We start from the raw sequence: 15,331 nt of genomic DNA on the forward strand, positions 1-15,331 counted from the left end.
TTTTTTGTAGAACCCAGGTAATCTCCCCAGAAATCCGGGGTAGCTTCTTCCTCTGTCTGAAGCTACTTGGCGATTAAAGTAAATATCTCTCACATGATAAGACGATAATTTTTCTATTTCGGTTACTGGGCTTCCTCCTGATATTCTACATACTCATCGAAAGAAGGGTAAGCGATAATTTTTGTTCCCTGCCAAAAGAGACCGGACTATCGCCGTATTAGAATTGTTCAGAATGTTATTACTCCATGTCTGTTTTCACGAAAGCAACCGGACCTGTGAATATTGAGTGGTCTCTCAGTACAGAGGTACCGAATAATTGTACCTGATTAAGAATTGCACTCTATAATCTATTGGTAAGTGAACATAGGCGGCTTTAATCTGCAATATGGAGTTAAATGTCCAGTTTCACATTGCGCAACTCCCCACAGTAAGCCGATGCGTAATTGTTATGCTTGTTTTCCGACCATCCTAGTGACGTCAGCGACAGAAGATTTGGATACAATCGGTAAGTGTCTATTAATAGGAACCATGAACCTATTGCACAGCAGTCGCCCCGCGATTTGCATACCAGAAGCTTTACTAAACAAATGAGTTTCAGTCGTTTTCCTCATCTGAGGCCTTCCTGACCTGATTCACATCAGTCATGAACTTTCCAGGAGCTGGATTCCCTAATTACCCGATTTGCATACCAGAAGCTTTACTAAACAGACGAGTTTCAGTCGTTTTCCTCATCTGAGGTCTTCCTGACCTGATTCAACTCATTCATGAAATTTCCAGGAGCTGGATTCCCTAATTACTTTATTATTTAGCATGAGGCGTAAACATAATATAATTTGCTCCGAATTTATTTGATTGATCATACTAGATAGCACTACACTGCTTTTATTTGTATGTCTTCAAAACGCATTCAACTGGTGAATTCTTCCAAGTTAAAATCACCTCTGGTTGGCACAAAGAGCTGGCCTTCACAGAGGAAACCGTCTAAAATAACAATCCAGCTCCAGTAAATTGTTCTGGTACAATAAGCTATATGTACCAAATGGTGCGCTAAGATTCGTTGTTTAAACAAACCGATTGGTAAGTTGAACACATGAATGTTTCAAGCATTAGTCTAGGAGCCGGAGAATTTCCCAGATGATATTAGGTTCTTCCTGAAAATTTCACGTTAAAATGTATGCCAGGACTCCAAAAGATTGAAGGACGACGTCCAGAACCATAAACAAAGTCAAATAAACTGAAAGAGCAAATCAGAAAACTATGTGCCTTTTCAGCTTCTGTGTACTTTTATGCCTACGAAGAATTTATTTACGTCTGATTGATCCGTTAATCCGTAAGCCCAATGTTCTAGGACATTAATTGCGACAAACGTATACGTCCAATCCTTTCTGTACTGAGGCAACGAAGGTGTTTGTAATGTACTACTCATAAGGTTGCTGAAAATCCGTCGACAGCCCACGACCGGTTCCACCCTTTTTGGGGCTCATCAGGCCGGCGCAGTCCCGGGTTTCCGTCAGCTTTATGTTCTACTGCGATATCTCGAATATCGTAGCGACTGAAACATGAGGCGGCCTGGTGCAGCACATTCAGTTGCCTGAGAACATCACAAAGGGGTGACTCAGCTGGGTTCCAGGTGAGTCTCTCGAAAAACAAAATTAGTTTGCAAATGAGTGTACATTCGCAACGAAGGTGCTTATGCAAGCTCTGTTAGTTTACATCTTTCTAGCCAGCAGGGTACTCAACTGCGAAGAATGGCGTGCTACCGAGGTACCTGATTTTGCATCACTCAGAATATAACGTTTACCGAATGATGCTCTCCTCCACAAGCGAAAGTGAGTGCTGCATCAAGACGGTTAATTCTACCCGCATAACTGGACCAGCGGTATGAGTATTTGTGGTGAGAATGCCGTAATCCAATCCGCTGGCTATTGTGGTTTCGATAACAACGAGGACAAGGCGACGCAGCAGGCCGATTGTGGACGGATAACAAGCATTCTGTTAACGATATTGTTACATAGTGCTTTTTATTCCAGGTCCCAAGTGCGACGGGGTCTTTATGCACGCTGAACTATTACAGAATTGGCCCTCCTGCTAAACCTGTTTTTAAAAGTGAATCACGGTGTACTTTGATGTATTTTGCTTGTGTTTTAGACTCTTTAGAAAACGAACCACAGTTAGGACTCACTTTTTGAAATTTCTCCGTTCCTTCAAATTTCAGACATTTATGCTCTTTTGAAGGCTACTAAACTCAGCTGCTTACTTAAATTATAGAAAATCCTGCTTTTAAAGCCAAATTTTGTCCTGCGCTGGCAAACTGAGAAGTGCTGCACAATTGTTCCGTCCTCATTGGAAATCGTCAGTAGTACGCACTTCAAGAAACTCTAGTGATTTTAAAACTCGTGACCTCCTGGGTGAGGAATTGAACACTTAATCGTCCGGCCACAAGCAGCTGCTCAGCGGTGTAGTTGGCTCTTATTTAGATAGGGTATAGTTCCGCTACTTCTTCAATCGCAGGAGTTAAGTCACGTAACCATGTGTTAACCGGATACTCCAGTGGTGACTTCTCAGATGGAAGGTTCGGTCACCTTGTCAATTTGTTCTCCTTATGAGTTACTTATTTTGCCTTAGTTTACGGAAGTATGGAATTGTGCCCTGAGAAGCAGTATTAAAACCACTATTTAGCTCCAGTCACTAGCTGCTCCCGAAGTCAGCGTGTGATACTCAAAGATTCAATTACTGATGTATCAACGGTCACACCTGCAATGTGGTGTGCAGAGATGTTTCCTGAACTCCTCCTAAGCGCTTTTCACAACCGTTTAAAACAAATAAGTTACTAATGTATGATGACGTATTCTTAGTTGCCACTGTCAAACGACCCTGTCTGCACAATTTATAAAATGGTATCCACGCATTCTGACCGTACTTTCACCCCCTATTTAGAGTCATCGGACTGGATTTTCTACTTTGGAAAACACATGAGACCTCAGGTTTTTCGTTCGATTCGCGAATACCAAAAAGTAAGTGTCACCGATACCCAGAAAAATGAGTTGTATACCATGTCAATATCGTGCCTCTGTCTTGAGCAACAAACACCTGACGTAGAATAAATCATCCTGGATTTGGAGTTGTTAAATTCTGTTTTAGCACCTGCATCGACCCCATGTAACAACTAAGGACACAGATGTCACAAAAACTCAAAATGGTTTCGCAATCATTTGTTCGTCGACGGTACGGCAGTGAAGCATCAGCACTGAACACCGATGTTGTGCTTGTTGCCAATCGCGATCACGTTTGTCAGTCGAACTTTGCACTAACAGAATACGCCCGAAATCCTGGTCACAGATTACGAGTGTGTTGTTCGGCTTTTAATTTGAAGGTTCATGTTGTTCCCTATTCCAGAAGCAGATGCAAGCGCTGTCAACATCATTTTTAAAAACAGTCCACTTTCACCTTGTCTGACTAGGTACTGGGATTACAACCCTTGAAGAATCATCGGTGGTTTGCGCTTGATCTTTTGTCATTTTTCAAAATTTGACTTGTCTTCAAAAAACAGCCATGGTTGTATAGCACGGTGAGACCAGTTCTTAAAACCCGTGTTTTCGTTAACGGTGTCGGTGGCGATGACGATGGTGACAACTAACTCACTGTAGTGCGTGAAGCCCCTTAAAGTTCTCGTGACTTGTTGACTGGAGACTTATATCAACTTAAACTCGAATTAAGTAGGCACCCCAAAGGTCGTTGAAAAAGTGCTAGCTTGCTAAAACTGGTCGCCTAAATAGGCATTAATATATGGGGTATGTCAGCAACATCCTGTCCAAGAAATTTTTTTGGGAATTTGCAACAATTACGGCCAGATAAGTTCCCACTATTTTTCAAGAGTAATTGTATACGTCTCGTGACCCGAATTCGTTCCTGAGAGCACAGTTATGCACGATACATGCACACCATGCAACTGAGGTTCTGCCTTTGGTTGCCAACTTTGTAGAACGACTAGAAAACTGACTTACATTTGTGTTTTTCTCCCTTCGTTGTAAAAATCAACATTACTCTCCAGGTGTCGACATCGTCTCAGAAGGTTTGTAAGTACAGACGTTTTCTAAATTACTGACCATGCTTTCGCCTTCGATGAGGTAAGCCGTGCATCGCTCGTCTCGGTTGTCGTATATCTATTGATAAATATGATTCAGAGACTGGGTTAACGACATGAAAGCAAGCAGATTTATATCAAGTAGTGAACGCCTACACAGTTTTCCTGGTTCATCGATACCTGAAATAAATGACAAAAATTCATCTGCCATTATTCGTTTACTCGTAACATAGCGTATGTTCTGGCTTCTTGCCATAGCGGATTACTGTATAATATAAAAAAGTAGCCGACAAAGAAAAGAAACTGTTTGTTTAACAGACGAACTTGACAGAACCTACTACCTGCTAGCTTGGTTTGTCGACGGCTTTATACTATCATAGATTGGTCTCGATATTTGCTTCAATGTGCTCCAATGTGCACCTCAAACTGTTCCATCATTCTAGGTTAATCATTTGCCATGCTCGTTTCATCTTGGGCGTAAGGATCGGTTGTGGAAAAACCTTGTTCATATGCAAGCAAAGTTTGGCAAGGAGAATTTCAGTTTCATGCCAGAAACGTTCTGCCTTCCTGGAGATTTGGACGCTTTGAAAAAAGTTTGGGACGAGGAGGGAGATAATCAGCGTTGGATTCTCAAACCGGTGAGCTGGAATGATTCAGATCAACTAACCAGTTAAACTGTCTCACTCGTTTTTATTCAAAATCATCAGCTATGTCCGTAGATCTGGATATAATTTGTTTACTGAGGGTAAACCTTCATAAAGAACGTATCAAATCTAACTTGTGGACCCCCAGAGGGACATCCGAAAAATTTTCCTCAACCCGCGTTTCATCGTTTAACAGAGCAGCACGAGAATCGCCCGTGACAAACTGCCGTTTTATCTCCGAAACTTTCAGGACGAGAGTACTTCAGAGAATATAGTATGTGAAAGCCAGTGTGTATGATGTGTTTTATTTCGCACAAACTACCTGTCCCTTCAAAATTCGGAAGAATCATGGTCTGACAACAGTGAGTTTTCAAAGTCAACACAGGTTGATATAGGCAGAAATATTAACATGGACAAATGCAGCATTGGACTGTTTTCCGCGTAAACTGGTTCTGGAAATTAAGGTATAAATAGTCATATAATATTTAGGTGAACTATAGTGAATCCATTGTCACTTTTGAGATACTTTCCTGTTCTCACCTAACTGGCTGTATGACCTGTAAAATTGCACCTCCATATCACACTCACTGACCTCATTGCTCGAGATGCTCCGTCAAATCGATCCCCGAAAGAAAGGCGTTTTTCCAAATGAGTTTGGTCATAGGTCTGCTTTGTAGACTGCACTACAACACGGCTTTCTCCGGACGTAACGAGCTATTCATAAGCTTGCTGAAATCTGATAAACAATCCACGATCGATCCCGGACTTCTTGGAGGTCCTCAGGTAGGCGTAGTTCGAACGTTTCCTTTGAATCTCCCGCAAATGAGAGTATTTTACGATTTTCACCCGTTCTACCAATATCGCTCCCTCAAATCGATGAACATTAGAAGCATCAGCTTTTTCCGTCCCATTACTCGTAATATAGAATAGTCTGTTTCACGAAATATAAATCGGTAAGTTTGCCTACCTTACAGATAAACAAAGAGTGCTTAACTCCAGGGTGCCTCTTTCAAAACAGCTCCATGTGGAAACCTTCCTGAGCCGTCGATGTCAGCATCAAATCGCCAAACGATGCCTCATCATCAAGCACATCAGATTTGGATTCACTTCTCTTACGACCTCTTCATCCTCATTCTTATCTCCTGATGCTATGAAAATGACAACCAGCATGAATAAATGCTTGGATCGGCATGCTGCACTTTCTGGTGTACTTTTCATTCCTCAACGGTACACAATTCTGAGTCACTTAAATTGGACGTTCCAGTCGGAGAAAGTAGCATTGCTCATCCCACCAAGTGACGCACTTGAGTCTGACTGATCGGTAGCAGAGGCGAACCGGGCATAACCTTAAGTGACTGAACGATAAGAAAATCGATATCATGCATACCGCGGCGCATGGCAACCCGAGCAACCTGGCAGTATCCCAGCTATGCTTCCTCCTGGTGACGTAGCATTTAGGCACGCAAAAGGCGCTACAGCTGAACGAGAGGATATCACGGTGCCTGACAATGTTAGCGTTATTTTCCGGCGTCAAAAGCCAGTAGATGACAAAGATTAGTTTGAACAGTGGGCGCAGTGCACAAAGCGGAAGCGTTAGTTTTAATTCTCGTGACTGGCTAACCACGATGAGAGAGGGGGATTACCGCTATTGGTCCGTGCACAAAACTCCACCCCACCGCACGTCCCCTAAGCCATGCGCACAGTTATCATGTGCATGAATGCACGGGCGCACGGGAGCACGAACGTATGGCACCTATGAATGTGTGGACGCACAAGCACGAAGACACTGCGCACGTGCGATCTCCAACGCGCGCCAGCGCGAATAACCAAATGCGTCGAATTTCACAGAGCTGTTTCCGAAATTCCCCAAGATGACTGTAAAAGTTGCCACCAGGACGACTTGTCTTTAGATACCAGTATCAATAATCTTGAGAAGATTCCAACATCTCCATATATTGGGTCGGTTGAACAGATGTTCACGAGATAAAACCAATGAGCCTCCATGAAAAAAATCAACGTATCCACAAAAATCATCACCCGCAGGCGAATACGAATGGGTCCTTGGGGTGGGGTTGATGGCCTAAATTTAAAATGTCCCTTTAGACATCATAATAAATAATCTTGTGCATTTTTCTTACCTGGGCCTGTTGTTTATTCGGGGATCCGGTTAAGTTAGTTCAGATATTTTTTTCAGCCCGCAGACCGTGTGCCAAAGTGCAGTGGTTCGGAATCTTCAGAACAAAAGGATGAGTTTATTCTCTTGGATACGGATGACTGGTGGTATCTTGCGGGATTCATATGTTTTTCAGGTAGCCAATGCATATAAGAGTCTGAGCATGTGTTCAGGTAGACGTTTAGGGACCGGTAACGTAAGCCTTTTAACCAGTTATCATGTTGATCAGGAGCCCTCGCTTAGAGTCCTTTTTAAAAGAGACGTCCGAGGGTGGTCCGTTGCAAAACTGTGATACTCTCGGGGTCTTATCACGCATGCCACCCAGTAGGATGCTGCTATTCATCGGCTTCATATGAGGCTGACCATTAGTATCATGATGACGGGTTTCCATGTTTCAGCTTGTTGAAAACCACATTTTTCTTAATGCTAGTGAACGTGCGAATCAGGTGATGTATTCAACACTGACACGTTCAGGCATGTCACGTGCGGCCGAAAACGGGCCGCTATATTAAGCTCATGTGGAAAGCCATAGACGGGATGAAAACATCGTTACATACACATTACCCATGCTCAGACTTATATGCATTCCGTACCTGAGAAAAGCGGCTACAGCTAGACAGCAATAAACCTAACAGAAATTCGAATATAGTCTAAAAGTACATACCGAACATCTGAAGGGCATATTTTTCTTGAAGACTCGTTTATCGCCTCATGAAGCAAACACATGTTCATATATAGGTTATTTGTCTATAATCATTATTTAATGAACTCTGAGTACCTACAGTTTGTGTGAAGCATTTTTTGGAAATGAGCCAGGTGAACCACTCTAGGCTTCTTTTCTCTGAGTACTACGACGGACCCTGGTAACACTGAAGCATTAGTAGGGCGGTGAAGCAACCCAAAAGTTTGTTTGTTTGAGTTTACGCGACCCGTCTCGTAAATTACAGCGACAGGGCATGATGGGGGTGCTTTCTAGCTCTCCCTTAGTTTTATTAATTGCTGTCGCGCTTCCTATTCCATGGGGTGTATGTTCTCTCAGGCTCTGGCCCTAAAGCTACCCGAAAACATAGGCTGTGGAGGTCAGTTGTGATGCATGGTAAGTAAGGGGCTGCTGTCGTGAATTGCTACACGACAACAGAAAAACAAACCAGACGGATTGCAGCAGCTCCATTTCGCGCAATGAGCTGTAGGAATAATCGCCGCGCTGTGCCGCATGATAAGGACAGAACGGCGCGGAAATTTCATGTAAACTTCGGTAAAAGATCAACATCTGAAATACACAGGAAACCACATATGAACTCACTGGAGCCACAGTGAAGAGCTGATTGGCTGATGGGCTCATTGGATGGTGCAATAGGTTCTAGCTGAAATCATACAGACTTTCAAATGGAGATACATCATTCTCATTTTTTAAAAATAACGCATTCAACTTACAGCTGACAGTAATTGGTAAGATATTTAAGCTACACTGGGATGAACTTGAAGTTCACTGAGATGTATATTAAGTTACAGTGGTTGCAGTGCGACCTGATATGGTATTGATCTGAACTCGGTAAATGCACGTTAAAAATGCTGCGTACTCCCTGTTATACAAAATTCCATCTGGATGTGGACTCAGATGGTGTGGCAATTGTCTTGTGACAGTGAATATATATCTTCAAGGTTTTAGTGATTCTTTCGTAGGGGTAGTTCGCGAAGGCCAATTTTTGGAGATCGACTGCACTTTGTAGACGCGTGCACATAACTTAGTTTCTGATTCGTTTGATTCGACAGTCACTCCATGAGTACACGACTCTCCTGAACTTTATCCTAACAGAAGGCTCATTTCCAAAGCAAAAAAATAAAGTGCTGTTTATTCTACACTGTCTATTGCTAATAAAAATTTAGCCGTGACCCTTAATTGGGGGTTCGGTCCCCATCGCTACCTCTGAATTTAGCCAACGGAATTTAACCGACTAACCAAGCCCATCTGTTGCGCCGTCCCTACTCATGCTGCTTAATCGATGGGTCTCAATGATATAAGAGGCCAATTGTATTACTTCAAGCAAACACAAAATGATGATGGGCATTTCGATTTTGAGCTCTGCCCGGAAGGTCTGTGGTTCGAACCCAAACACGACTCCCTGACTAATCTTTCTAGGCTTGGACAACCTGGCAGAATATCACAATTTGTGTTTTCCGGATGGCATGTCAGCTAAGCATCGGAGGGATATTATATGTGAACGATTAGTTCTCATTTAAAAAGGTTGCTACAATTTTGCAAGCGAAAATAATCAGGCTCCCCAATACCGCAATTTCCCTGTTTATGAGACATAGAGTTGATCGCTGCAGAAGGCAAACGAGTAATCATTCGAAAGCATCCTGTCAAATTTTCACACAATTCCTGCCGTACTAATCGCATATTCAATCATACTATCTGAACAACCGTGCGTTTCCGCCAACTGATGTGGATAGTATCCTTTAGTTTAAAACGGATCGATGAGCCTCTGCAGTTTCCACGGGAATCCTGCCTCAAATGAACAGGCAGAACCGAGTCAGTGTTTAGAACATTGAGTAGACAGCATTGGACACATTAACCACATGGCACACAGTTGGATATATCCACTCTCCTGCTTAAGGGGCCGCGCTTCTTATGATTGAGTCAGTTCAAAGAATTTTGTAAAGTTAAGTGAACTCGTCGGCTGTGAGAGCCTTCCCAGTAGTATTGTTTACAATTTTAGCCCGCTGCAGCTCGTGGAATCGGGGTTCGTCTCATAACCAAATGGGCTCAAGTTCCAAAGAAACGGCCTGCAATTGTCCAAAAGTGAGTTGTTCCGATTATACGTAGCAAGCGCCGTCTGGATGTCCATCCTCATTAATGAATGCTTAAATTTCCGAACCAGGTGTTGCATATCCTGCATAACCTGGCTTTGAATTCACAATTGGAGTTGGAGGTCGAGGTTCATTCTAGGTAAACAAAACTCAAATAGCATTCATAATGGAGTTCTGCATTGATTTAGTGTAACGGACACCATCGGGTCTTCCTGCAGCCGAGCGGCTTTATTTCTGACAACCTAAGCTTCTGCGCAACACTTAGGTAATATATCTTTAAACGTAGGTTTACATAGACTGTATCAAAAAAACAGTCACTGCAAATTCGTTTAGTCTTGTGAGCATGACCTAAATCTGATTAGCTAAAAAGTTAGCAAGATATGAAAGTGTGTGCTGGTGAAATATGACTAATCTGTATTAATTTGGTGTGAAATTCTCGCACAGGTATACAAACCGCGGTTCACTTCAAGGTAGATTATACTCACTATTGAGGAGCTCAAATAACGCTGAGGAGTTCCCATTCGAATTCCACTTCATAAAGAGGTCTGGATGTGAGAGTTCGTCTTTGTACTGGTTAGCGTTCTTATTTTTGCCATCTGTCAGTGAGGACAGAGATGAAGCAGGCGTATTCGAATTAATATTAAAACTTATGTAGTAGAACGTCGGATGCCCCGGCAAATAAAGGGAACAATACTTTCGAAACGAAACGCATTAATTAGCTTGAAATACAAATGCATTAAATCAATCACCATTAGTTGGCTAAAATGAAATCCTAGAGTAACCGGATCCACTTTGGTCTTTTTAGATATTTGGCTCGTCCATTCCTAATAAATGAAAGCAAATTCGATCTGCGCATCTATGTGTTTATATCATCTGTGAACCCACTGCGTGTGTATATTCATGAAGATGGGCTTGTCAGATTTGCTTCACAAAAGTAAGTAAATGCTTGACACTGGAGTGCTAGTTTGTAGTTTGTAGAACATGTTTGATAGTTTTTGTCCTATTTACATAACAGACTACGTACAAAAGATGATTTCGCGAACCTAGAGTAAAAAGGCAGTTAGTTCAGAAACGTTCCTCACCACTTACAGAAACATCACGTGCGCTTCAACGTAGATTTTCTCGCCTCATAAAGGGTTGAACAAAGTGGTGACCGCTCAGAATTGGCTATCGGTAGTCGAGAATGTACACCAGACTGTCTATACGAAAAGGCAAACTGGATGAACTACGAGTACCATCAGTGCTCTCTATGGGCTGTCATTAAATGCAGTGCTCCCGTTTTGCTAGCACAATTATGTCTGCGTTAGGCACTTCAAAGCCTTTTTGGTAATTCTGGCTGAGCAGAAGAGAGAGACATTTGAATCTAACCGAGTCGTGTTCAGCTTGCCCATTGTTCTGTTGTGATAAGCTCGATGAAGTCAGATTATGGACACAGTCTATGGCCCAGTAGGGACGTTTTCAATCATAATAATTTTATTACTAGCAACCGAATGATCCGTTTTGGAAGCGAATATGGAGGAATGACGGCGTTAACGTGTGACATGTTTGTGGCATTCTCCTCTCAGCAGTACAGTACAGTTCGCTCAAAAACCTCATTTCCAGTTTGGGGTTTGTTCATGTTTGAGGAATTTGACGAAAATTTGCACGTTATCCGTCTGACCACTTTAGGAATCAGTTTAGTATGACTAAGTATCTTGCGGAGGTCTAACGCTTTGTTTAATCTAGTGACTAGTCAGTTTATTGTTTTCAGGAGCTTTGGCGTTAAATCCGTACGTAGATATAGCTCGGTGACCATACGTGGCGACCCAACGCGAGTAACACTGTTCTTTGGGGCGATGACAAAATGAGTATAAGAACCTTTGGGGAGATTTAAAAGAACTGAGAGTGCTAGCTATATCAAGGCGATTCGCGGGCGTGGTATGTCACTAATGAAGACTATGGTTATTCCGTTAACAATAGATTAAGAGTAACATAGGCTAAATACTCGAAAATTTGCTCAATATTGCAGGACTAAGAACCATGCAGTCAAAAAGACGTTTTGGAAAACTTGATTCATGAGATCTGGGGAGCTTCAGCGCTAAGAGTTGCGGCTGCACGATTCAGATAAGTAACTTTGTGCTGGGTTTTCGCACCGAACGAATACACCATTGGTTTTGATCACGAATGAAGTCATGTAGCACTTTCACAGTAAAGTAGCCGAAGCTCACTTCTGGACCCAGTATAATGCTGACCGATCTCGAGTTTAGAGTCAAAGGAATATTCAGTTAGTGGTTTGGAGTGGAATCTTTGGAAGCAAACTAATCAGACTATTTGTTCCCGGGTAATGTCACTGACAAGTACGTTATCGTAGTTATGCATCCTCAATCTAGCTGTATCCTATGAAGTATAGCTTCGAGAACTTCTACCTCGTCAAATGGAGCCAGCGAGAATCGTTACGATTGTTTTGCTAGAGACAGTTTGAATGATGGCTTGTTTTTGAAAACAAAAACTTGGTCACCGGTTGATAGGCTGTGGTAGACCACATGAATGATCACCACAATCGCCAGATCTAAAACTATTGGACTTTTCTTCATGGGGTTATGTTGAACCAGAGAGATAAAAAAAAATAGACAGAGGGCACTCGAGGCAATGCAGGGACAAGCTCTCAATATATGTTACTAAATTACGAAGGAGATTCTGGGAAAAGATTGGGCCAAATGTGTGAAGATGAAGATGATGCATCCAAAAGTGAAAAAATAAGTGGACGTTTTCAGCATCTTATTCGCCAATCTGGTTGAAATCTGTGCACCTTAAAGTAATCCTTTAGCGTGAAATTGTTTCATTTCGTTTCTAACGGTGGTCACCGAAATTTTTGCCAAAATGAAAACTTTTAGGTGAGGGGTTGAGAATAATCTATACCAATTCGATATCGTCGGCTTGACTGCGCGATTTCACATTGATGACCTTTGAAGTGGTCGTTCTCACTTAGAAGGGATTTCAAAACACTAGGTTCATAAGTTTAATCCAACTGACTGTACTTAATACCAGTGTAATCGAGAATTACAGTGGCCATTACTTTACCGCGTGAGTTGTAAAACTGTAAAAAATTCAGATGCACCGTTTTCCGACCTATAATGTTCAATCGCTTGACTCGCCCTACAAGAGTTTCTGAGGGCAGTCTGATTTTGAAAGCCCAGGTGAGCAAAGGTAAGGCTGGAATTCACACAATTTATTACGCAAGATACGTCTGAACGCATCGCTCTGGGTGAAAGAACTTCCAATGGACATTTGGGTTGTTAACTGAAGAACCGGTAAGTTGTTATAGGTAGACAGTTGCATACATCCCTCAAAGTAAGTACTCAATTTTCACTAGTTTTGTCAGGATTTCATGAAGAGGCGGCTCTACTCACTAAGACCGTTTTTGTAAGAGATGAGCTTATCGGTATTCGGCTTAAGTTCAGCCGGAACCAGTGGTACTATCTCAAACGCTCATCGAGTTCCTGTACTGTAATGCGAGCTTTCAACTGTGCGCTTGCTGTGTGTGATAATTTTAGACTTTGAAGCATAGACCGTCTCGCTCACTTTTCATCCGCCGGCTGATAAATTTTGCTGAAGCATTTTCGTTTGTCATCCCCAATCGTAATATACAAAGCCTCTTTGTTACTATCGCTATTTATCAGCTTTGTTTACCTGCTACATGTGTCGCAATGAACGCGAACAACCTGAACACCCCATATTTTCATCAGTGGCCCACGAACTCGCATTTTTCCAACACATCAGGTAGACCGCGACAGTAAACACTCTAGTGAACAGGGAAAGCTCACCTACGAACAATGACATTAGCTTCATATAGTACAGTGAGATTGGATCAGATTAAGGAACCTTGCTTTCTCTATTCACAGCCATAAGCTATTAGGGGATTTGAGCGGACCTAAACAAACATCTGAAGTGCACCACTGCCACTCTGCATGGTCTTCGGTACCATCAAAATCCACTGCTGTATGTTCAATACGTAAACAAGGAGTGAATTGGCCACCTTGAATAATTTTTCAAGGAGGATCCATCCAAGCCTCAGCTTACAGCAGGCGAGAACTGGAACCGGGCGTTCACTGCTGGACTCTAGTGCTGCGCCATTTACGGTTATGTCTCCAACTTTTATCATTGTGAAGTCTCTTCTTCAGTGATTTGGCAAACCTTACCACAACAGTTTTTCATGTCAATGTTTGAATTCGGAACACCTCTGACAGAGTGACGAGCAGGTTTAGCTGTCATAAAGCGTGAATCGTGGATTTAACATCATATAGACCAGAATAACGAGTCTGAGGTGGATTCATTTAAATTGTTAGATGCTGTTCAGCCTAAATTTTTCTGCTGAGAATATGCTAATATTGTACCAAGCCTGACCAGACAATCCAAATTTTTTTCGGTAGGTATACCAACGCCACCCGTTGTCTCGGCAATCGGTTTATTCACCTGACCAATTACTCAATTAATCGGCTGAATTCGGAATACGTTAGCAACTCAAGTGACTTGGCAGCGAAAGGACACAAATGGTAAGTTATTCAGCATTCATCCAGATGGACGAACATTAGATTTATTTCCGTTAATAACATTAATTGGTAAACCTTGGTGAGTTTCTTTATTGGTATTTTGATGTTGGGATAACACTGACCAGCATTCTACTTCTAAGTTAGCAGGTATGTTCTATTTGGCGACGCTAATGCTCGAAGACTGCCTCATTGTCTCAGAACTCCCATAAAACTGTTTCATTGCGATCCCTGTTTCCAAGACCAACCTATGTACGTTCACAAAGTGTAGTTAGAGATGCACACTAATATGTAAATTAACTTTGTGTCAGCAGGAGATCCAAATGTATAACAGCTGATAATGCCCTCTATAGGGGTCCTCAACTGGATGTACTTAAAAACGGCAGTCCCATGTTTCAGCTGGAAAGATATTCGAGGTATTCAAGTACTTTTCTTAATAAAAAACCACTTACACAATCGACTCGAACTCCTAGCGACAAGTTATTCTACAAATAAATGTACCTCTCCACTTACGAACGAATCGGTGCTTAAATTAACCAAAACTCGATGACTGCTTCTACCAAATAAGCTTCAAACGAACCCACATCAAGAGTTGAGGAGAACTAAACAACAACGAAAAGCGTGACCCTTCACCGCTTCTTTTATTGGCCTTCCTCAGACTTCGTCGAGTATGCCCCGGGTGTAAGATAAAAAACTATCGTTATTTTAAAGCAGAAGATAACGTTTATTGGATGGTGGTCTGTTAACTAAGTAAGTCTTGGATCTGTGTCATACAAATATTCTCTTGTTCACGTAGGGTCTTTCAAGTATCTGAACTCGCACCTGTTAGAAAAATCTGGTGAGATAATTTACACTAATTTCTGTTCTCCCACCAATCTCTGATAACACAGGAGCTTACGTGCACTATGGGTGTACTTCCGCTCACAAGGCATAGCACCAGCTCCAGTGTGGTCCAATATCAAAGATTTGGTCGTCAAAACCGCTATCAGTACGGAAGCAGCCTTCAACACTGCAATGCACTCATACTGCAACCATTCTTATTCTGTGAATGAAGTGTTTGGTTTCGATATCTTTCTCGATGAAGACCTTAAAC

General features: G+C 42.1%; 1 protein-coding gene across 1 annotated transcript in view; it reads left to right on the top strand.

The window, feature by feature from the left end:
* T265_08919 (hypothetical protein) overlaps positions 1 to 15,331 on the top strand; it is a gene marked incomplete at both ends in the record, with an annotated part of 43,668 nt that overhangs the window by 12,613 nt on the left and 15,724 nt on the right. Inside the window, 5 exons of the mRNA XM_009174858.1 lie at positions 2,938 to 3,014; positions 4,528 to 4,722; positions 9,622 to 9,704; positions 10,518 to 10,646; positions 14,122 to 14,244. Coding sequence (XP_009173122.1) covers positions 2,938 to 3,014; positions 4,528 to 4,722; positions 9,622 to 9,704; positions 10,518 to 10,646; positions 14,122 to 14,244 — 607 coding nt within the window. The remainder of the gene's footprint in view (positions 1 to 2,937; positions 3,015 to 4,527; positions 4,723 to 9,621; positions 9,705 to 10,517; positions 10,647 to 14,121; positions 14,245 to 15,331) is intronic.

The sequence above is a fragment of the Opisthorchis viverrini genome, assembly GCF_000715545.1.
Source record: "Opisthorchis viverrini unplaced genomic scaffold opera_v5_246, whole genome shotgun sequence".
Classification (NCBI taxonomy): Eukaryota; Metazoa; Platyhelminthes; class Trematoda; order Opisthorchiida; family Opisthorchiidae; genus Opisthorchis; species Opisthorchis viverrini.